The sequence below is a fragment of the Rhipicephalus sanguineus genome, chromosome 1, assembly GCF_013339695.2.
Source record: "Rhipicephalus sanguineus isolate Rsan-2018 chromosome 1, BIME_Rsan_1.4, whole genome shotgun sequence".
NCBI classification, from domain to species: domain Eukaryota; kingdom Metazoa; phylum Arthropoda; class Arachnida; order Ixodida; family Ixodidae; genus Rhipicephalus; species Rhipicephalus sanguineus.
Window position 1 is genome coordinate 282,703,340 of NC_051176.1, and position 22,639 is coordinate 282,725,978.

General features: G+C 42.0%; 1 protein-coding gene across 1 annotated transcript in view; it reads right to left on the minus strand.

Annotated features, from left to right (window-relative positions):
* The window catches only part of LOC119379139 (actin-interacting protein 1), a 34,493-nt gene that overhangs the window by 9,748 nt on the left and 2,106 nt on the right, over positions 1-22,639 (minus strand). The window contains exons 2-13 of the mRNA XM_049411878.1: positions 20,866-20,987; positions 15,487-15,577; positions 15,254-15,401; positions 15,009-15,189; positions 8,550-8,627; positions 8,382-8,459; positions 8,204-8,295; positions 5,838-5,979; positions 4,986-5,068; positions 4,733-4,885; positions 4,403-4,487; positions 1,743-1,853 (exon numbers count right to left, since the gene is read on the minus strand). Of these exons, the coding sequence (XP_049267835.1) occupies positions 1,743-1,853; positions 4,403-4,487; positions 4,733-4,885; positions 4,986-5,068; positions 5,838-5,979; positions 8,204-8,295; positions 8,382-8,459; positions 8,550-8,627; positions 15,009-15,189; positions 15,254-15,401; positions 15,487-15,577; positions 20,866-20,987 (1,364 nt within the window). The remainder of the gene's footprint in view (positions 1-1,742; positions 1,854-4,402; positions 4,488-4,732; positions 4,886-4,985; positions 5,069-5,837; positions 5,980-8,203; positions 8,296-8,381; positions 8,460-8,549; positions 8,628-15,008; positions 15,190-15,253; positions 15,402-15,486; positions 15,578-20,865; positions 20,988-22,639) is intronic.

Here is a 22,639-nt window from a genome sequence, read left to right on the forward strand (position 1 = left end):
CCGCTGTGATTCGCATGCGCGAGTGCGGCTACCGTGTAAATTTAGCAGACTGAGGAGTGCGGCGCGGGCAAGTGGCGGCACCCCATGGCAAGAAGCGCATCTCATCCGGCTATCGGCCACTAAGCATGCTATATCTCTTGTGACGTAAACTGGCAGATCCGCGACGTCAACGTGCAGATGCCCCGCCCACCGACGAGAGTGAGAACCGGCCTCTGTTTGAAAAGAGGGCGCCTGAGGAAACGGCAACTTCGCGCTCCGCTTGTGGCCTTTACGCGACGCGCACGACTGTAATATTTTGCAGAGCAGTTCATAGCCGTGTCAGCTTTCCGCAGGATGTGTTTTTTCAACAAGCCTAAGGGGTGCTTCATAACCCCTTTAAGCTTTCAGTTGATAGACAGCATTTGTTTCATGTTCTATTGAAAGTCAGTGTTCATCCGTGCCAAGCTTATATTAGATTATTTGAACCTATAGCATGTCCTAACGAGTCCAAGTTCTTGGAAGTCAATGGTAATCGATTTCTGATAACCCAGACAACAAGACAGAAAACAAATCAACCATGGCTTGAGCTTGACCTTTACAAGTCTTGGAAACTACAACTAACAGAGGATGTCTGCATTTCTCCACTATGGCTGTCTTGTTGGTGTCTTCATTACTTGTGTGCTTTGGCACCAGTGCTGAAGTTTCTAACTTCATGCACAAAGGAAATCCAATGAGCAAATTAAGCTTTCTTAGTTTGCTTCTATCCTACCATGCACTCATTCGCAGCACATGGAAGCTTTCAACATCATGCCTGAACAAGATGCCAAGCCATACTCACTGTACTTGCATGGATCTGTCCAAGTGTGCAGTGCTGTGTCTGCTTTTTGTGAACCATAGTCAAGCATAGCTTTGCATCCAATATTTGTTTGCCAAGCAACCTAACCACCCCCCCAACCCCCAAATGCACCTATAATGTACTAAAGTACCAAACTATAGTTGCTATATGACACATTTACAATAATTTATCCCTTTGCGACACGGCGTGCACATTTGTACATGCAACTTTTGCAATTTCTGCGCACTAGTTGCAATAAAGAGAACGAACAATGCGCAAAGGTTAAATTAAACCTTCTTGTTACCTAAAGTTCATATATATTACTTCTAGGTGAAATATTTTGCTAAACACAATCACTTTGGTGAAGGCTTGGTGAAGGACATGTTTAACAAGATGCTTGATGTGGGGCGTTCCTACAGGAATTTCGAAATATTTTTTATTATTTTTTGGGAATGCTTCAGCAGATAACCACTGGATGTAATTTGAGTGGGTAATTGAATTAGTTTTATGACGAAATATGGCATACTAACTGTACAGTGATAAGATAAATTAGTTTGTAATTGCAATGAATTGTTATAAAATACACTATAGTTCATTCAAACATTTCCACTCGCTTTAGGTTGAGTCTCCAGAACCTTGGCGACAAATTGTAGAAGTTTCACGCATTTATGGACGGTCGATCATAATGCATGTCGCAAAGGGTTATATTATGTATTACTGCTAAACATTTCTTGCATAACTGATGATGCACTATTTTTACCCTTGCTTCATTGTGATTCCGCCCCTTGATCAATTTTTTTTTTAGCAGGCTGTACTTACCCACTGCATTTTCGAACTTCAGGACCTTCTCTGCTAGAACACAAGATTTCATACCCGGGTGTTTTCAATAAAAAAAAACTAGAAGCAACAGCACAAGGTTGGTACTGACCCTAGCCCCGCCAACAGCAAAGTCTGGCTCCTGGGGATGCACAGTGACACAGCTTGGTTCATAGTCCACAGGATGTGAAGCAACCTTCATATCATTTTCCACCAACGAGATCTGCATCAGGAACAAAAATGAAGGACTAGCTCAAAGGACAACTATAACAACTGTAACAAAATTTTAGATCACATAGAATGCCTATTTTCTGATGGCATAGGTACAGGGGAGCCTCCGTCAAAAATATTGTTTCAAGAACAAGCGGATGTGCCATGGAAGGCTTTAAAAAATAAGCTATTTTTTTACATCAAATCTAAAAAAACGCCACCATTACTGCTTTCCAAAGTCATGTACAACAATGGCACAACCTAGAATGCACAGTTTCTCAGCATGACCTCCAAGATCAGGGAGCGTTGAAGCATCGCAGACACTTGGACCTATGTACAGCGAAAACCACCGGGTGCATGCACCGTCTGCTTAGGTGCTGTCTAATGGCTGCTTACAAGCAGCCGCACTGCCTTGCAGTTGCACTGCCTTGCAGTCGCACTGCCTTGCAGTCGCACTGCCTTGCTTAAGATTTCTTCAGTGGCATATATCTACTACTCACTCGTAATAAATTCAGGTAAGGTTTCATTCCAGTTAGCCTTTAAACCTTACTGAGAAATGTGGAGACTTACCGTATACACTCGTGTAAGGGCCGCACTTTTTCTCTGCGATCTTGATGGGGTGTGGCTCTTCCACGGAAGTGTGAAATTTTTGTTCAATTTTTGATCCACGTATGTAAAAACCTATTTAATCATGCCATATATCTGCCTATAGCACAATTGCAAGCGGTTGTGCTATAGGAAGTCGTCAAAATGAACGGTGGCACAAAGGATCAATGGCGCCGGCAAGAAAAGCGACAAGATCTCCCAGATCGTGCCGTGCGCCTGAAGGTCACAGATAGCGCCATGTGATGAAGCCGTAGGACAGCTATTGGTGGCATTTGGTGGCTCGCGCGAAATTCGCCGTATGCAAGACGCAACGACACTGCCGTTTGCTGGCGAGGGAGGAATAAACTTTATTATGAACCAGCAATTTAGGTTCGTTGGCCTAGGCCTCCCACGTGGGGACGTCGAGGTCTTGCCTTTTCGCCGCCTCGCGGGCTTGCTGGATGGCCCACGAGGTTTTTTTTTTTTATTTCAAAATTTGGACTGCCAAGTTGGGGGAGGAGCAGCCCTTACACGAGCAAACGGAATCCCCGCACAACGTTTTAGCAAAGTGAGGACTGATAACTGTGCTGCAAATAAATAGAAGTAAGACCAAAAGGCGAGCTAGTTGGTACATATACATCTTAGAAAATTCAAGCGCGAATTGCGACAGGAACCCCTTTCCTTAACTCCTTAAGGAAAGGGCCTTTCCTTAACTGCTTAAGGAAAGGGGTTCGTAAATAGATACAGTATGATAGTGCCTGGTGTTGCACCTAGAAACAGTGCGCATGTGCAGTGGGTGACGTGCTCTGGTTGGGCATATATGTTCGATCTTCCTTACAGTTGATTGTAAACACTGGTTTCATTCCCTCCCTCTCTTGCACCTGTCATAGTTCGCACTTGAATTTTCTAAGATGCAAATAAATAGCATGCACCGCATCGGTCGACCCGCAAAATGAAACAATAGCTTACTGCGGTGCAAGTTTCTGCGAATACTGGTGGCAGTACGACCATATAGACTCGAAAAAAAAAAAATACAAATTACATTTCCAAATAGAATCTCTTTAGAATGTTTTCAACAAGGCGAAAGGTGCCGCTCAACGTCACGCATACACTACAAACACGCATGTGCAAGGAACGCGCGAGTATCTGCACGAAAGCTTAACTCTCTTCACTGCATAGGCGCAAACAGTCCTCTTAGAAACCTTCCGCACTCGGCAATAATTGTCCCACACAAGAAAAGTGTCACAAAACAATTGACGCAGGCAAGGCAATACGAAAAGGCAAGAAAAGTACAGTCACAACAATTGACCATGCTAAGAAAGAAGTGTGCAATAGCCGTTGCCTTCATCCTTTATTTCTACTTAGCCACTAGGTGGCTCCAGAAGTTTTATATTAAAGCTATTAAAGCTACGGTGCAGCTGTTTGCCGCATGGAGAGGATTCAGAGGAGGTTAGCTTGTGGATGCTAGGCGCATCCACAAGCTTAAGAGGGAGCATCCATAAGGGTTAGCTTGTGGATGCTCCCTCCTAAGTTTTTCTTTCGTCCATTGCCGCACACGACAGACTGCCAGCACAGTACGGCAAGCAGGCCGTGCAGCATGGGCAGTGTGGTTTGAAAACGTCTCAAGTAGCAAACGCGAATTTCGATAACTGTGAGCACAATTGATTAAGCCAATTTGTCAAACATTGTCACGCACATCTGCAGACCCCTATTGCCACACACATTTTGCGCTGTCGCTCGTTTTAGCCATGACCTCCAAGATCAGGCTGTGCATGCTATCTTGGAGGTAACGTTTTGGCGCATTTAGGCACAAAATCCTGCTTTTTTACCAGGATGGCGCAGAAAATATCGTTTGGTGCAATTTGGCACATTTGGCACAAGAGCGGGAGCACTGTGAATAAGTGTGACATTTGCTTAGCTATAAAAGATCATGTAATCAAGTTTCTAAGCTCATCAAGAGAGGAAAATAACGCTCACATCGCAAATGTCTGCCACAATGACCAAGTTTCCATCCGCCGTACCCATACCACGTGGCTGGGAGTCCATCTTGACACAGAGGTTTCTGGCAAAAGAAATGCACATGGATGTTGGCGTATTAAAGGTGTTTAAAAAATAGGCACACTCCAACTCGACACTTGACAATAACGACTCGCATACTTACGTATACAACGGAAAAAGAAAGATTTTGAAGTTGCACAATGATAAATTTTATTCCACAGTGTCATATCACTAGGCAGCTTTAAAGTCATCTCACGAAGTCTGTTGCAGGCTAAAATAAAGATGCATAGAATAATTGACATCACTTACGAGTACTGATTTGACAGCAAGCTTATGGACCGCACAGTGTCATCTAGGCCACAAGTGTAGATGGAGTCTGTGCCAGTGCACATGTCCTGTACTTGGTTGCTGTGGCTGTTCCCGGACACTCTATCCTGGTCTCCCGATGCAGCATCCCAGAAGCATGTGCTGCTGTCAAGGAATACAACTAGGCCCGTCGGTAGCTCACACAAGATTCCCAAAAGACAAGCCGCCCACAAAGCATGTACTATTCAGAAGGATACTGATGCAACCATCGTGACTCCCAGTGTATATTGTTTCTCTGTTTGGACTCACAGCAAGTGCCGTGATGGACTTGTGATGGCCCTGCAAAAGAGTTATTTAAATAGGTCAACTACCATGTAAGCAATAAATGCATATCAAATTAGTGCTATATAATTAGTGCTAGAAGTGAGCAGGTTCCATCTTCTTCACTGTATGACTCCCATACTCTGGACAACATGGTTCGGTGTATCTCTTGCCTCATTTCTTTCATTATTCCATACATTAAACATACACATACATTTTCAGCAAGAAAACGCTGAAGGCAACCTTCTGGGCGATATGGTAATAAAAAGAAAAAAAAAACAAATATGCACTCGTATGGAAACAAGTTTTGTGTAGAGTAGTTGTCACAGAAGTAGTTGAAACAACTGTCCACACTAATTCTCTTGCAACAAATTTCAACGTAAAGCTGCTTTCAGCTTTGCAGACACTACAAAAGCCCGAGGTAAAGCCACACTTCTCAAGCAGAAGTTCAGGAGATGGAGGCTTGAAGAGAAAAAAAAATCCTTGAACGTGAGTGTCGCTGGAGCCAATGTTTAGACACGACTTGATGGACATAAGACTGCATCTCAAAACATTGGCTCCAGTGACACCCCTGTTCAAGGCTTTTTCATCATTTCTCAAGCAGCTACGAAACAGAAGTGAGAGCTGGTGTCTATTTCATATAGTCTAAAACATAAATACATCATTTTTTTTATGTAGGCTCCATGGTGAGACTGACCAGAGTAACCCAGCACAGGTAGCATGCTTTGGAGGATGCTAACAAACTTAAAACTGCAGCTCAAACAGAACAATTTAACATTTCCCTCACCTTGACCACTCTTCGTGGCTTCTCAGGGTTGTTGACATCGAGGTAATTGATGAATCCTGATAGAGACACTGAAAGCAGGTAGTCACCTTGCCAAAGACAGCTCACTTGCTGGTCCATAACATCCGCACCCATGACAAACTCCCTGCATTAGAGAAACAACAATTAAGAAATATGGGGCCACATTTTGTAGCAATCTGACTTTTCATCAAACTCATCTGTCAAGCCTACAAATCGAGTGTGGTGATAACAGTTGTGCAACTGTTATCACCATGGTGAATGGTAATTTTTCAGGTCAAATGAAATAAAAATAAGCTCGCACAAAATGTTAGTTTTGTGCTAGTTTTGATTGATGCAATGCTATTGCATTAACCTTTTGAGGGTTTTCGCCATAAATGTACGGCATCACCTAACAGACACCAAAGGATTTTCGCCGTACGTGTACGGTATTGCCTGTATGTTTAAAACGCGTGCCTTTCTCGATCATTTCTCTTGAGTGGCATGCGCTGCCACACTTCGGGAATACGTAGAATTTTTTTCATGCTCTGATGTCTCTCCGTTTCTTTTTTTTTTCCTTTGCAAAGCAGCGTGCCGGCTATCGCATGCACATCCAAGGCTGGTTTAAAACACACACATTTTTCAATCATTTCTCTTGCTTGAAATGTGCTGCCACGCTTCGGGAATACGTGGAATTTTTTTCATGCTCCAATGTCTCTGTGTTGTTTTTTATATGCTTTGCAAAGCGGCGCGCCAGTTTTCACTTGCACATCAGAATGCGCGCACACGGTGCGGCTGGTTTCGGTTTCATCCTTCGAGTGGCTATCGCTTCTCGCACCCGCAAAGCTGATGGCTGTCTGGCTTCTAATCTCTCAAAGGGTGACCGTTTGTGACTCTCTCGTTTATTGCTCCCCAAGGGACGATTACATCTGTTTCCGTGCAGGGCTAATTTACACAAACGATGCCGCTGTGGTTGCGCTTCCTATTTTGGGGACTCGGAAAAACTAACTCCGTCTCGTTGGCGATAAGACGAAGGATTACTATAGCATTTTCACTCGTTTTGCTTTCTGGACGGTCGCACAACCATAAAGTTTTCTTCTGTGTGCTCACTCACGCAGTTCTCTTAAGCTATGGAAGCGCGCGCCGGTTGCTCTTCTGATAGCGAGTCGAGCGGCGATTCTTCCGATGCGGACTACTCCCCAAGTGCCGAATCAGAATCTGAATCATTGGATTTCAGTTCATCATACGAGCATTTTCTGACGAGGGCAGACTTCGATGATGATCAAGGTAGGCGACATCTGAAAGCCATGCTTCAAGGACTATCACACGCTGAAAAGTTTTTAGTGTTAGAGCACAAACACTTTTTACCGGAAAAGTACTCTGGTGCGCTTATTTATGTATGTCTATGAGCTATGTTTAATACAATGCATAATTCTTATTCATAAAAATCGTATAAGTGTTTTTTTTTAGGATTTTGCTTGATGTTACTATGAATAAACAATGTGTATGTAGCAACAAAAATTATTTTGTCACTTTACAGTCATGCAAAAAGTTTGAGACAACTTTTTCCTGAAATAGAATTGTCTGAAAAATTTATTTTAGCAATAAAAAAATTACACATTTGTGGACTGCATTTCACGAAAAAATCTGACCCTCAAAGGGTTAAAACCTTGTGAGAGGACACATATCACTGCTGTCAAGATTGGCCCATTCACATATTTGATCTTACCAACGTTACAATCCTAGGTGCAATGCCTCTACGTACTGATCTGTACAATCCCATCACATAAAATAAAGAATTGAAAAACACTGTGGCATACTGGTGAGACAATAAAACAAACAGGACATTTGTCATTAAACATTAACTTGCAGAAAACATAATAGAAAAGGTTGATATAAACAATGTTTAACTAAATGAAACAAACATGTCACAATATTAAAACTGACAAGTGGTAAGTTGGGCAGTTTTGTAAAGCAGCTTGCTGCTTTGCCAGAAACAGAAAGGTGCAATTGAAAGATTAAAATGACAAAAACTAACTCTTCATTTCTAATTATTTGTTGGGGTTTTACATCCCAAGACCACAATACGTTTACGAGGGACACCATAGTGGAGGACTCCGGAAATTTAGACCACCCAGGGTTCTTTCACGTGCACCTAAATATAAGTACACGGGCCTCAAGCATTTTTGTCTTCATCGAAAATGCGGCCGCGGCGGCCAGGATTCGATCCCGCGACCTTCGGGTCAGCAGTCAAGCACCATAACGACTAGACCACCGTGGCGGGTAAACCCTCATTTCTGCTTTATATTATCTTCCTTTGCATTTCTGAAAAACTGTGAACCAACAACAGCAAAGACCAAAGGAGCACATACGTGACAACTGATAACGTGCTCGCATCCCATATCTTGCAGGTCTTGTCCCCAGATGCAGTAAGAATCTTGGTGTTGTCAGGACTCCAAGAGACCTGTAAAATGTTTAAATTGTTAGAGCAAACAAATGTACTATGCCCTTGAATACCCATTATTTTATACACAAAGCAATAATGCTTACAGCATAAATACCACCACTATGTGCTGGCGAACCAAATTCACCGACTTTTTCATATGTGCTGGCATTGTAGAGGAACATCTGAAAAAAAGAAAGTATGTTGGCCCACAGTCGTACTAAAAATGCTGTTTGAAATGCCATTACACTATGGCAGAGAGAAACTAGGCTGACCTTTCCATCAAAGCCTCCACTTGCGAACAGTTCTCCATTAGGCGAGAACCGAACAGATTGGACAAAGCGAGCATGGTCCTGAGGATGAGAAATGCCTGGTCAGTTATTTGAAGAGCAGAACAATACTGTTTGTAGTGCATGCAAACCGTATCATTACCACACAAAATCCACGACATCTTACAATACATACTATATTAATGCAATGTGAAAGAAACATAAAAGCGGATAGGCATAATTTCATCATCTAACTTTTATGTCAGTCCATGCTAATGTTGACTATTAGCAAACTAACAAGTACAGTGATGTGACTGACTGAAGCCACTGCAGTGCAGCTTCCGGAGCAGATAAAATGTCATTTTGGAGCAGCAAAACAACCTCTTGGAGCAGTTACCCTATCTGTCACAAATTTTTGAATGCAAATATTTGTGGCTCTAAAAGAGCCAAGTCCACTTTAAGTGAAACTGAGAAAAATGCAGTTTTTTTCTATTGACAATATGATCGGACCTGCTCGAACAATTTTTGCTAGTGTGCTCCTGTCACCAAAACTCAAAATTTATACTGCGGCTAAAATCTATATAGCCCACTTTCGTCAGTACACAAGAGTAAAATTTGGATTTGGCTCTTATAGATTGGAACATTTCATTTGGGCTTTAATTGGCTACGCGAAAGCAGTCTAAATGGCAGTGAATGAACTATATATAGGGGTGTGCGAATATTCAAAATTTCGAATATTTTTCGAATAGTGTTTGCTATTCGATTCGCACTGGAATTTTACTATTCGAACTATTCGAACTTCCCAAAAACAAATACAGTCAACGTCCGACTGAAAGTGACCCCTTCAGATTTTCAATATGCTTCACCTCATTACACACTCGTATTGCGGCAAAGCTGCCTTTCAAGCTCAGTTACGGTCGAACTTTGCTAAGACAGTCAACGTCCGATTGGAAGTGGTCCCTAGATTTTCAATATGCTTCAACTCATTACACCCCGGTATTGCGGCAAAGCTGCCTTTCAAGCTCTGTTACGGTCGCAAATGTACTAACTCAAGAAAACGCTGGTTCCAACATGGAGATGAAAGATGTGGCAGAGGTGGGGGCTCAATTAATGCTGTTTTGGACCTGAAATTTGGGCAGGAAGTCCGAAAAATCGGACGCCGAAGCTTTTTAGCATCCAAAATTTCAGATGTTCTTATATATCGACGTCTACGAGGCAGATTTGGAACTCCGGACTTGAAGAGAGCACACCCTTGTCCGCCATATCAGTTGGGCCTCCACAGAATTTGAAAGAGGAGGAGAGGCTGAGAAAATGGCATCCTTGCCTATCACGTGTAAAGTGTTGTCGGCAACACTTTGGTTGCACCAAATCATGTACATAAACAGAATCCGGCCTCTACATTGCCTCATTCTTGATAAGACAACTATGAAACACCACCCCGCCAGTGCTTTATCAACCTAGCGAAAAGAAACACTTTCATGTTGCTACCTCATAAGAATATGCTTAGGAATCCTTTCTAACTTTTCTTGCAATTTCGTTTCGAAGTATTCGAAAAATATACTAGAAATATTCAAAAAATATTTGATTCGATTCGCATTCACACTTCAATATTCGAATTCGCTTCGCACCCAAAATTTTGCTATTCGCACAACTCTAACGATATAGCAATATTTTGCAATGAAATTAACATCATCCTTGTGCTTTCACTGCTGCTGTCCTTTGTTGCATGGTCGTAATGGTGATGACTTGTAGAGCGAGTCATCCTTTAAGGCAACAGGCACACCATTCGGGACTGTCGGCAGTGTTTTCCTGTTCTTGGGATCTATAGAAGGCCTTCAAAAAAATGTTTTGAGCTCTTCTTATCTTCCTTGCTGGTTTTATGCCGCGCTGTTTAGGATCACTTCTTCATCAAGGAATAGATCAGTGCCCAGTATCTTCATTTCAGTTGTTTTCCATTTCAAATATACCATCTGGATCTAAAGAAGGCCATGATACTGTAGCGCTAAACTCGAAAAGAAACACTAGGAGGCAGAAAGAAGTAGGAAAGTCAGACTCTTTATATTCGAGTTTTGCACTAGAACATCATGTCCTTTAGTGTGTACCAACTTGCCCAAGAAATAATTGTGGAAAGAAAGCACGACAGCAAAGCAACTAAGATACAAGTGAAGCTGATTGGATGCAGCCATGTTGGTTTATTTGGCCACGATTGTTAACGCAATCTGGCTCAGTTTGATTCAAACAGGTGCAGAATTTGGCACATTTTTTATTTGAAACTGCTTTTTTGAGTTCAAGTTACAATCAGGGATTGCCCCAGTTTGATTACAAATGTTTTAAAAGTGAAAGACACTTAGGCGTGCTTTACGTTCCTGTAAAATTTAGTCTAGTTTAGATTTCTGCATTTGGCTCTTTTAGAGAAAAAAATGCTACATTTAAATCTCTAAGCTGAAGCAGTTCTACATGTTTAACGAAATTGCTTTATGCACACATGCATACATGTTTACTTAGAATACTCTCAAAGATGAAATTAGGTCACCGGACTTCGTTTTTTTGCGGACAGTTGTAAGTTTGCTTAGTCCCGTGACCTCGGGCCACCTAACACTTCCCCGGAATTCACTTCATATTTCTAAATGAATCTGGCCTTCCGTGATGCTTTAGTTACAGTACTGGAAGCACCTGCTACCTAAATTTTTCATGCATTTTACTTTCTATCCAAAAGAACTATTCTGATTATGTTCGTGCTTTCAGTACAACCTAGGCCTTTATTCTGTGGAGAAATGCCTGCTGTCGTACTTTATGGAGAGAATCATTAGAATCCTGGTTCATGGGCGAATAATGACAAACAGGGCTTAGTAACTGGTCCTTTGTGCCTGAAATACAATCTGTGCACAGGTTTCATGAAGCATGCTCCATGAAATTTGCACTAATAGGAGGTTACGCACCTACTTTTGACAAGCTCTATCATGTAGTACTGCTGCCATGGCCAAGAAACCCAAACAAGATATTCCAGGATACAAGGACACCATGCTTTCTCAGCAAAATTCCATAGTACACTCCAGCACGTGGAATTGTTGGCAAAGTCTGCCCGTTAATGCATTAAGCTGGGCTAGTTGGTATTGATTGCATGCTTTCATATTGCTAGCGAACACACACAAAGGACGACATAGAAAGAGACAGGACAACCGCTAGACTTCAACTGATTTTTAATCGACATGAAGGGCACAATATATTTCTTTGCACACACGCAGGTGCCAAGTCACAAACAAAGTTTTTACTCTCAAAAGAAAAAGAAAAGGGAAATTCTCCGCCACCTATCGGTACTGCCAGTTCGCACGTGGTTTCTTCTTACACAGATAGTCCAATTCTTTTTTCGACAACGCAATGGACAGAGTGCTGACACATGTGCCACCCGCCTTGTGAATTTCAATAGCCTCTACTATTTCCCTCTTTCTCTGTTGCCCGCCAACGTACATCACAGAGGTGGCGTCATATGCTGGGGTACAACCCTCGCACTTCTCATAGTACATCGCCAATAAACCACTCCCTGCAAGCGATCGAACAGCCGTACAATGCTCCCTGAGCCTTTCATTGACACATCTGCCCGTCTGGCCAATATACACCTTGCCACAAGCAAGTGGAAGTGTGTACTATCGCGCTCAGTACGAGCTACATCACGCGAGCGTGTGGCCGAGCGCACTGCAAGGTTGTACAGTGGCGCCGATCGTGACATATTTTTGAGTTTTCGCGAGAGAGTTTGGCCATTCCTACATGTCCGCATTGCCCCCACTAGCTTGCTTTCACCCTTGAAGTTATCATTTTCGAAAGTGATATCACCACAGCACAAAACGAGGGCAAGCGTGAAAGCAAGCGGAGGTGATGCGCACTTGCAGGAACAGCCAAACCCTCCCCCGATAACTCGAAAACATGTCACGATCGGCGCAATTGTGCAACCTTAGTTTGCACTTGGCCACGCGCAACCGCGGTGTAGCTCATACTGAGCGCGATAGTACACGACTCCTGTCCTACAAGCTGCAAACTTTGATTGGTGTTTCTTAGCACACCGTGGCTTCTCAGGTTCCATCACAGCAGAACAGAGCCGCGCCAGCTTATAAGGAGCCATGAACAAGACACCAAGATCACAATTTCGCGCCACTTTTTTAAGCCCGTGGGAAACGCCATGAATGTACGGGATTGAAACCCATAGCATGCGTTTGTCCGAGTCCACCTTGGCCGCTTTCCCGCTAAAGCTAGATTTGAGCTCTCTCAAGAGCGCTTCAGCAACCGACATCATGGTTTGACGAGGGTAGTCCGCCTTATGAAGACGTGCAAGTTGTCCACTCAAACTTGACGGAACATTGTGCGGACAGGACTTCAGCAGGGCTGCACGCAGGCTGTTCGTCACAATCCCCCGCTTAACCAGCTTCGAATGGGCTGATGCATAATTAAGAACCTCTTTTTTGGAATGCGGCTTGTACATTAAGCATATGTGCACGCCCGTAAAGCAGATAGACAATTCTAAAAACTGAATAGTGCTATTCACAGGCATTTCATGAGTGAAACGCAGCCCCCCCGCACAAGCCTTAAAAATATCTAAAATGCTAAGAACAGAGCTTTCACTATTCCGTAAGTTGTCAAGATTCACAAGGCGGGTGACACATGTGTCAGCACTCCGTCCACCGTGTTGTTGAAAAAAGAATTGGACTATCTGTGTAAGAAGAAACCACGGGCAAACTGGCGGTACCGATAGATGGTGGAGAATTTCTCTTTTCTTTTTCTTTTGGGAGAAAAAACTGTGACGTGGCACCTGCGTGTGCACAAAGAAATATACTGTGCCCTTCATGTTGATTAAAAATCAGTTGAAGTCTAGCGGTTGTCCTGTCTCTTTCTATGTCGTCCTTTGTGCATGTTCGCTAGCAATATGGAAGCATACAAAGTCTGCCCATTGTATGACATTAAAACTTAAGCGCCCTGCATGAAATCTCCTGGAAGTAAACTATAATGGTACTACAATTTCTTTAAAACAAACTAACTAAAAACGAAGCAGTCCGTTTCACGTACACATACTGCTGACTGCAATTATGTAGTACAATCGCAGAAGCAAGACTGTTAACCTAAAACCTTGTACATGCACCAATTATTACTTTTCTCTAACTTGATCCACAACAGAAACTATTTTGTTGAACCTAATAACGTAATCTCACAGTATGGTCTATTAGAAAACTTTAATTATGCAGTATGGGCGGATTGAAATTGTTCAGCAGGATGGCACCCTTACTATGGCGAGTGTTATGTAGTTCGAACAACACAGCACTCGCCTGTCTATTCCCATGACCACTCGAAATAAAAGTAGTAACGCAAATGTGGATCTCTAGCGCCTGCCGTACTTTTTTTTTGAAAGAGCAAGTTACCAGATTTTTACCGAAATGTAGCAGGATGTAGCAAATTTCACCTCTTGGTGCAAAAGGTGCAGCTATCACATCACTGCAAGTATATTTTTAATTCAGCAATAATACCTCATTTCTTAAACTTGTGTACCTATATATCCTGGAAGTCATTACAAGAAAAAGAACCACCATTGGAATTGACATGAATAGTCATGGATTTATACGAAGTGTCAGTGAATGATGTGCCAGCACTGAGGTCCAACATTAAATTCAAGAAAGAGAAGAAAGAGACAAAGTTTTATTTTGTGTCCTTGCTGGCATCAAGGGAGGCAAGGCCTAGGAGACTAGAAAAGCCCCCCTTTCCTCAGGCGGCAGCCAGACCTTAATGTTTGGCAGCACCTTCAGCCAGGCAGACTGCCCAAAGTTATCCTTATTTTCTCCATTACAAACCCTCATCTGACAAAGGAAAGCAAATGGATTTTTGAAATAATACTTCACCAGTCTAACCTAGGATACTGTTGCTCTTTGTGTCATTTTAAGAGCACGTAAACCTTCACGATAAATCTATAAATTGTATGTGATAAGAATAAGAATAGTACCACGGCTATGTCAGTCCAATTTTTGCAGTAACAAAAATGTAAAAAAGAAATACTAGTGCTACCATTGCCATGTACACAGAAAAATCAGCCAAAATCCAGAATATTTTCCACAAAGTTGGAACTATGCTAATACATTTATTCAGTGATAGACTTCCATTTAATATCATGGACTGTACATTTCTTCTATGTCAAGTAGAGCACATAAATTACTTATTCACTTTATACATACTGTTCAATTTTCATGCACAGCACAATGATTTCAGCAGCCCTTTCAGCACCCTGCAAGAACTTTTGCATAATTCCAAAAGTGGTTCTTTTTCCTCCATATGGCCCCCAAGAAAGAAGACCCAAGAAAGAAGAGCTCCCGAACAGCTACAATAGCCATAGCCAATAAAAAGCAGAAAAAGCATTCAATGATGACTGCTTCAGAGAGTGGGCTCAGCCGTAAGCTGAACTTGGAAATAAATGACAAATTCCGTGCTTACGCTAATTGTCAGCTTGTACTTGAAAGGAGGTCCCTCATAGATGCCAACAGTGTTGTCTTCACTGCCAGTGATAATGCGAAAGGGCCGGGTGGGCCGGAAGTCGCAGGAATTAATCTGTTTGCTGTGGCCACCAATCTCACCAACTGAGGTGCCCGTCTCAGCCATGAACACATGGCCAAACCTGCAAGTGCGAATGCATGTGTCAATCACTGCCATGCAATAAAAAAAAAAGTGGCTGAGGTCACCTTTCACGACCTTCGCCTACAGCCATGATTCTCTGGCTGTCTGGCGACCATGCCAAGTCCTTGACAATACCAACAAAAGGTTGAAATTCATTTTTCAAGATGTGCTCCTTTTGGACTGTGTCCCAAATCCGGATTTTCCCAGTCTGATCTGGGAAAAGGGAAGCAGTGTATGTAAGCAAACAAGGAAAATAAGTTGTGCCCTTGTGCTACCATGCAGTAATTTATGGACATACCAGCGGAAGCAATGTAGAACCCACTCGGCGAGTACTTGGCGACAGTTGTCATTTGGGAATGCTCCGTGTAAATGTCACAGAGTGAAGGGTTCTGCAAAAGTAAGCAATGATGAATGCACCTGACACACTTTCAGTACCATTTTGTAAACTGCTTGAAACTTGGGATGAATGAATGGCCACAGCACAACACACTTAAGACCAGTTGCTGGAAATTGCGATGCAAGACAAGCCGAATGCTACTATTGAAAATAGTAGCATTTGGGTGCTTGAATCAGCTGATAACAAAATGTGTAGAACACTATACAGTAAAAGCTTGTTAATTCGGATTCCACGGGGTCGGCAAAACTGTTCGAATTAACCGAATTATCGAAAGTATCAAGGAAACAACAAATAAATGTCTATTAATCAATGCACTTTCATTTTATTGAGTAATATGTAAATCCATTAATTATGTTGCACAATAGCAGTGCAAAGTTGCAATTTTCGTCATTTGAGACTTCCTTCACAACATGAACGTGGCTCAGGACCCCGGTGTCTTAATCCGAAACATGCTCTCAACCCATACCTTATCACGGAGCAACAACGGGATCGTGGGTGGCGACCACACATTTCTGAAAGCCCGCGGCAGTTTTGGCTTTCCGTGAACGCCGTTTTTGTTCCTTTGCGTTGCACATTAGTGGCGCATCGCGCTTAGCACACTCCGAGGATCATCCGAATTAACCAGGTCGCAGCCAAATATGACCGATTTAACCAGAGTTTGATGCCATTAAACAATGCATACGCTGGCCGGGACCAGAAAACATGTCCGAATTATCACGTGTCAAATTAACCAGCTTTTACTGTAGTAGACAGACATACAAATACTCAACAAAACTATTTCTACGGTAAGTAGTTACACAAAAATCTTTTTTTTTTCTTTTTACATATTTTATTCATTATTTTACGAAGGTTAAAGGGGCTTCTGAAGACAGCCTTTGATACTGCACCCTGTATAACAGGTATGTGAGGTATTTAAGAACACAGCCTTAAAGGGACACTAAAGAGTGTCCCTTTAAGACTGTCCCTTTTTCACAGTGCGTGGTTGTCACCCCAGTGCCAAGTTGTTCTGAATTATCTTGGTCAGTCCGTTGATATCATTTATTGATTTTGTGTGCTTTTGGTTTTGTATTGCTTGGTTTCACTAAGAGCGCAAGCAGGCTGTTTGTTTAACTGACGCCGATTTCTGATCTTTAGGTTGTCATTTGAGTGGTTCATCCTCACGTGCTTTTGTGTGGTTTGTTGGTCATTGTTCTTTTAGATACCACTTCACTCATCACCAGGACAAGTTAGATATTTCACGTCCTGCGCGTGTTCGGCTTGGTTTTAATGGGCGGGTTTTTTGAAGTGTAATTCTTTGTGGCGTCTTGTCATGAAAAAAAAAAAAAAGATCAGTTCGCCTTGTGTGATATAGGTGCGCAGAAATGTTGGCATTTCGATGAGAAAAGTTTTTTTGTGTTTTCTTTGTTTTCTTTTTACCTACAGCATCATTGTGTCTTTTCTCGTCGTAGTTTATCTAGCTCATCTGTGTAATGGTTGGTATAGCCTGGTTTGGTGCATACAAAAAGGCCTGTCGAAGTGCAAATAAACTCAGTTGTAAGTAGGCGTTCTTCTGTGTTTTATGTGTCTCCTGTCTTCGTCCAAGTCGCGCTGCATTATCTGACTAAAGAGAAACAATGAATCGGTTTAGATTGATAAAAGTTCTCTGAGAACTCTAATGTCGTTAATTTCGCCATCGTAGGTTTATTAACAGAGAAGAAAATCAAGTTCAAAGTTTCATTTTTAAATTTCGCGCTGAAATCTCCCCGCGTGCCATCACAGATTTCAAAGTGTATTTATCGTATTTTGGTGCCATTGGCTCAACAAAATTACCCCAAACTTGGTATGTTAAGTCTATGGCCCCCTCAGAGGACCATGTACTTCATTTTTACCGATTAGGAACTACGTAGTCCCTAATAGGTGCCGTCAAAACGTGACGTCATGGCGAGTGGTGCGGAAATTTCAAGGTGGCGTCGCCACCCACATTTTGTTTTTGCGCGTTTTCTTGCTTACTAAGCGTCTTCTCGCAGCAAGTGTGGTGTTTTTGGTATCGTGAAAGAGTAGTTGACTAATATGAGCAAAATCGTTTTGCTCTTTAGTGTCCCTATCTTCACAATTATCATAATTCTTGTTTTAGCTGTCTTGGCATTTAACTCTGTCAACGTAAACCCGTCTTTGACCTAGTCAGAACAATTATTCCAGGATAGCAACTTCCAGCCTGATGGAAAAAGTTGAAGGCCCATGTTGTTCCAGATACCTTACACATGCACCACAACGACTTGGAGATTGCCACTCTATTAGCAGCAAACCCTTCATTTCTGGGTTGAGCCAAGAATCCAAAGTAAATAAGCACTGCCTGTAGTCGCATGCTCTTCAGGCAATGGTTATTTACTTTGTTACATTTCTGCTTCTCCACAAAATGCCTAAAAGCCAATTATGGCCATTGCCAAGCAGCTTCATGTGGTAGAGTCACATGACAAGGCTTCTGTGCACGATGTCATCAGGTGCCTCTAATAAATAATTAGTTTCCTAGATTCCAAAGAACTTGTGTGACCCTAGAATGTCCAAGAGTGAACTTCTGTGGACATGTCATCCTTGATGTAGTGCCCTTAATTCCATATATCTGAACTTGTATGTCATTATGTATGACACACGTCACCGAGAGAGAGAGAGAACAACAAACAGTCACACAATACTAGCTAAGGGTGCTGTTGTAGAAGCACAGCACAACATCAAAACGTACTATTTGATCCGAAGCCGAATTCAGTCAGTAATTTAGGTTGTTTTATTCGGCAGTCCCAAAAATACCCCCATCTCCCCCCAAAAAAATATAAAAAGAAAAATTTAAATATTTATAATGAATTTGCCAAATCTTGTCTGAAATAGCACTGCTATTGCTGAAGTCATCATTATGTCCTCGAAACCTTGCATCACCCAGTGTACATAGTATAATTCCTGTTATGAATGCTTTTCTGAGCAATTATTGCATTTTAATCGCTTATAAGTATTTTCAGAAAGCCAAGGCCTCAAGTTTTAGCACACTTTTGAAGGCAGATTTGTGGTTTGCATCACTCTTAACAAAGTAAACAGTTGAGCGAGGATAAAAAAGCAAAGTGGCAAGATTGTAAACAAGGACACGCAAGCGGATCAGACAAGCGGTAACTTAAAGTGCATCAATATATACATCACACAGCTTTTTAGACGTGCATGCACACAGGCATGAAAAAACATGCATGAAATTTGGTTAATAACGATTTCGACAAACATTGATTTTAAGTAAACAAGAGTCGTGGGTTAAGTAGTAGTTACAGCAGTGCAGAAAACACAGGATTAGTTCCTTTTCTGCATCACTATACTTTCACAGAGTGCTTGTTAGCCAGCTTTAGACCCATTCAGTGATGGAAGTGACTTTTTACTTTTTGGAGCAGATTTCGGAGCAGAAATATTGCTGTTTTGGAGCAGCCACTAGCGTTTTTGAAGCAGGAAAAATGCTAGTTTTGAGCAGCTATTGGCGTTTTAAAAAGCAGATGGCAAAATGTGCCATACAAGTTCTAGTGTTCACAGCATCGCCGAAGCATCTCATAAATGTTAATAATTATTCCGAAAAATATTTCACAGACAACCATCAGTAAATTGCAAGAAAAAAACAATTAAAAAGACGGTTGGTTATCGAATGCACCGTGAAATGAGCTATATATTTAAAATACCAGTACTTGTGGCAGAATAGAGATCAAACTGGCAAAGCTGAGCGCCACATTATAGAAGTAACTACAGCCACATATAATTGGCATGAAAGCAGCACTTGATAAACTGTGTGACACCAAAGCAATCGCTGTCATTTTCACATTTCGCCAAAATAGCCTACATGTCAACTTGAAGGAAAAAAAAAAGAGAACAGCTAAACGAGAGCTACATGCTTCATACGCCAGTTCCTGTTGCATAAATGAAATCAGAGTTGATAAAGCTGCGCACTAGTAGCATACAAAGATAATAGTATACAGATTGTTTTCGTTTTCGTTAGGGCTTGCAGGTTGGTCACACGGTTAAAGTTCCTCGTCTCAATTTTTGTGGTGCCGTTTAGGAGCAGGTTTGGAGCAGTTACTAACAAAGATCACAGTTTGGAGCAGCCTGTAGCAGCATTTCTCTTTTGGAGAAGTTTGGAGCAATTGGAGCAGCACTTCCATCACTGCCCATTCTACATTTACACACAAAAGATCCACTTGGTGCCACTTGGAGGCTATTATTTCTAGGCAACTGCATTTACAAGTGACTATGAATAATAGCCTCCAAGTGGCACCAGTTTCTATGTAGAGCTAGAGTAGCTGACAAATCAATTTTACTGCTACTTACAACATTATAACAAGAACACAACACATAAGCTAGATGCCCAGGGCACATTCCTTACATTCTAACACACCAAGAGTACATACTGCAGGAAAATATACAGACTTTTCATTACTTAGCTTGGCTATCAGAATTGGATCACTGGAAGCTTTTTTGGCCATGAGAACAATGCTATCAAAGCGCTGATAAAAGCATCATAGCAAAACCCCTGCTCACAGTAAAGTGCCTATTCAAGAAAGTTTAATTCCTCAAAGCGCATTTTTATCAGCAGTGTTGCACAAGGGAGGAGCACAAGTGATGGTAAGCTTAGCATAAGAACATGGTACATGAGAAAAAGGTAGTTACACTTTAAAGAAGACTAAAAGGTAACAATAATATGCAAATACACTCTTCAGATGAACAGTTCATTCGGCAAGACAGAACATCGGAAATGAACATATAGTGAGTAGTAGTAGCGACAACATGGTGGGGAAGGGCACTCCAACAAACTGATGCTGTGTGGGAAAACGAATGAAACTGTGAAGGCAGTTCGAGCATGGTTGTAAAGTGAAGTTGATGACTAGTGTGCTGTGATACCCTTCCTTTTAGGGTGATATATGGTACTTAATTGAGTAAGCTATAAAATAACATACAAAAAAGACCAATGCCTGCTATAGCATGGCAGTGCAGGAGTGAACTGAACTCATACTTTGTTTTTAGGGATGATACGTTTCCATGAATAGGTTGAATGAAAATACCTGGCAGCACAATACTGAAAAGACTATTAGCAAAATCATTTTGATGTGGGCCTCAGATATGTATGCGTATTCAAAATTATGCCTGACCAGTGATATGTATGCTAGAAGCACGACATTCTGTGGAGCGTGGAGCAATTGGCGCCCCAAGAAACGAAGTGTTGTTTGCTGGTGATTTTATACTGGCAGGCATTAACACATATGAATAAACAGTACTAATACTCACGGCAATATCCCTTATGATCACGCTGTTTCCATTTGTGTACAGAAAGTTTTTCCCTTTTGGATCTCCACCAAGGACCAGAGGCATGCCACGCTGAGTGCGCGGCAGCGTGGCAAATGTGCTTCCTGAAAATGTGCTGCCATTAGTAGTGAATATAGAGCGATCAATAAATTACAAATTATAAGGTGGCATGTTAACACAACTTTCTATTCCAAACCCCCATTAATAACCACAATCACGGAGGTACTCACATGTATTAAACACATACCCATGGTAAGGCTATAACATTCTCAAATTTAACCCTTTAGGATTTGATACTCTTAGTAACACGTATACACAACAGCAGAATTTTATTGCAGTTTTAAAATATTTGGGTGAATGAATCTTAAAAATATTTAGCAACCATTTTTGTCATAATAAAGTCGCAAAATACTTCTGAATGAAAATGAATTATACTTGAACTCATATAGTCAAACTTAAGTCCGTATTTAACCATCCTTATCCTGTATTTACGTCTGTTTCATTTAAGAAGGCGTCTTCCAGTGACCTCAAATATGTAAGCAATCTGACCTCACCTTACATCAGTAAAATTCGCAATTTCATCACGCCACCCGATATCTTGCAGTCGACACACACTACATTTTAAATGCGAAGCATTTCTTAGCGAACGTCTGGCACTTTGAGCGTATCTATCTATCTATCTATCTATCTGTCCGTCTGTCTGTCCGTCTGTCCGTCCGTCCGTCTGTCTATCTATCTATCTATCTATCTATCTATCTATCTATCTATCTATCTATCTATCTATCTAGCCACCTACGTCTGGGTGCTCTCATGATCGCCTCCTTAAGTTGGTGTAGACCAAAATTTGCATGAGAGGGTAAGAGGATTTGACAAATATGACTGCCGGGTCATGACAAGAATAACGTTAAAATCCTGTCGCGTACGTCGTCAAACCCTTTCCCCTAGACACGTGTGGCACATACCCGTTTACTACGGGCCGCGGTGTACGGGTATGCGCCACAGGTGATTGACAGTTTATATCTACCCAGGAACGGCGAGAACAGACGTTGGTAACTTAAATGCTAGAGCGTTAAGGAAAACCAACATCGGCAGCGTTGACTCAGCGAATGGAAATAATAAAATTTAGGATCCCAGCAGGAATCGAACCCAAGCATTCTGCGTGGCAATAAGGTATTCTACCACTGAGCCACGCCAGGTCTATAAACTGGCTTGGAAAAACAGCCTACGCAGGCGTACTAACGGTGCAACGTCAATTGTGGTTGTGGTGCTGGCAATCTAATTTTACAAGAAAGCAATAAACACTACATCATACTCCTACGATGTGTACTCCTACGATACAGGCGTCATATCAGATGAACGCCTGTAGTTCCAGTGTTGGCTCCTCTTTTATAGCAGTCTAATAAACATTACATTTGTATTCCTATGATTCAGGAAGCTATATTGGAGCATTGCTCGACCCCGGAGGAATACATTAACGAATGTTACATATGATATCCACATCACAGCACCATAAAGTGCACTTCGTCCACCAGAACAACGAAGTGTCCTCTTCATTTCTTACGAGGCTGGGCGATGGCCCCATGCTGACCGAGGATGATGCCAGATTAATTGACAGCCGCTTTGTAGACTAGGCTACGTAGGCCACATACGCCCAGGTAGTCTACGAATACGACAAACACCATCCATTGAAGTTGGTCTACGTAGCACTATCCAGGCCTACCAGCCTCGACGGCCTATACTTCACCAACACGAAGAG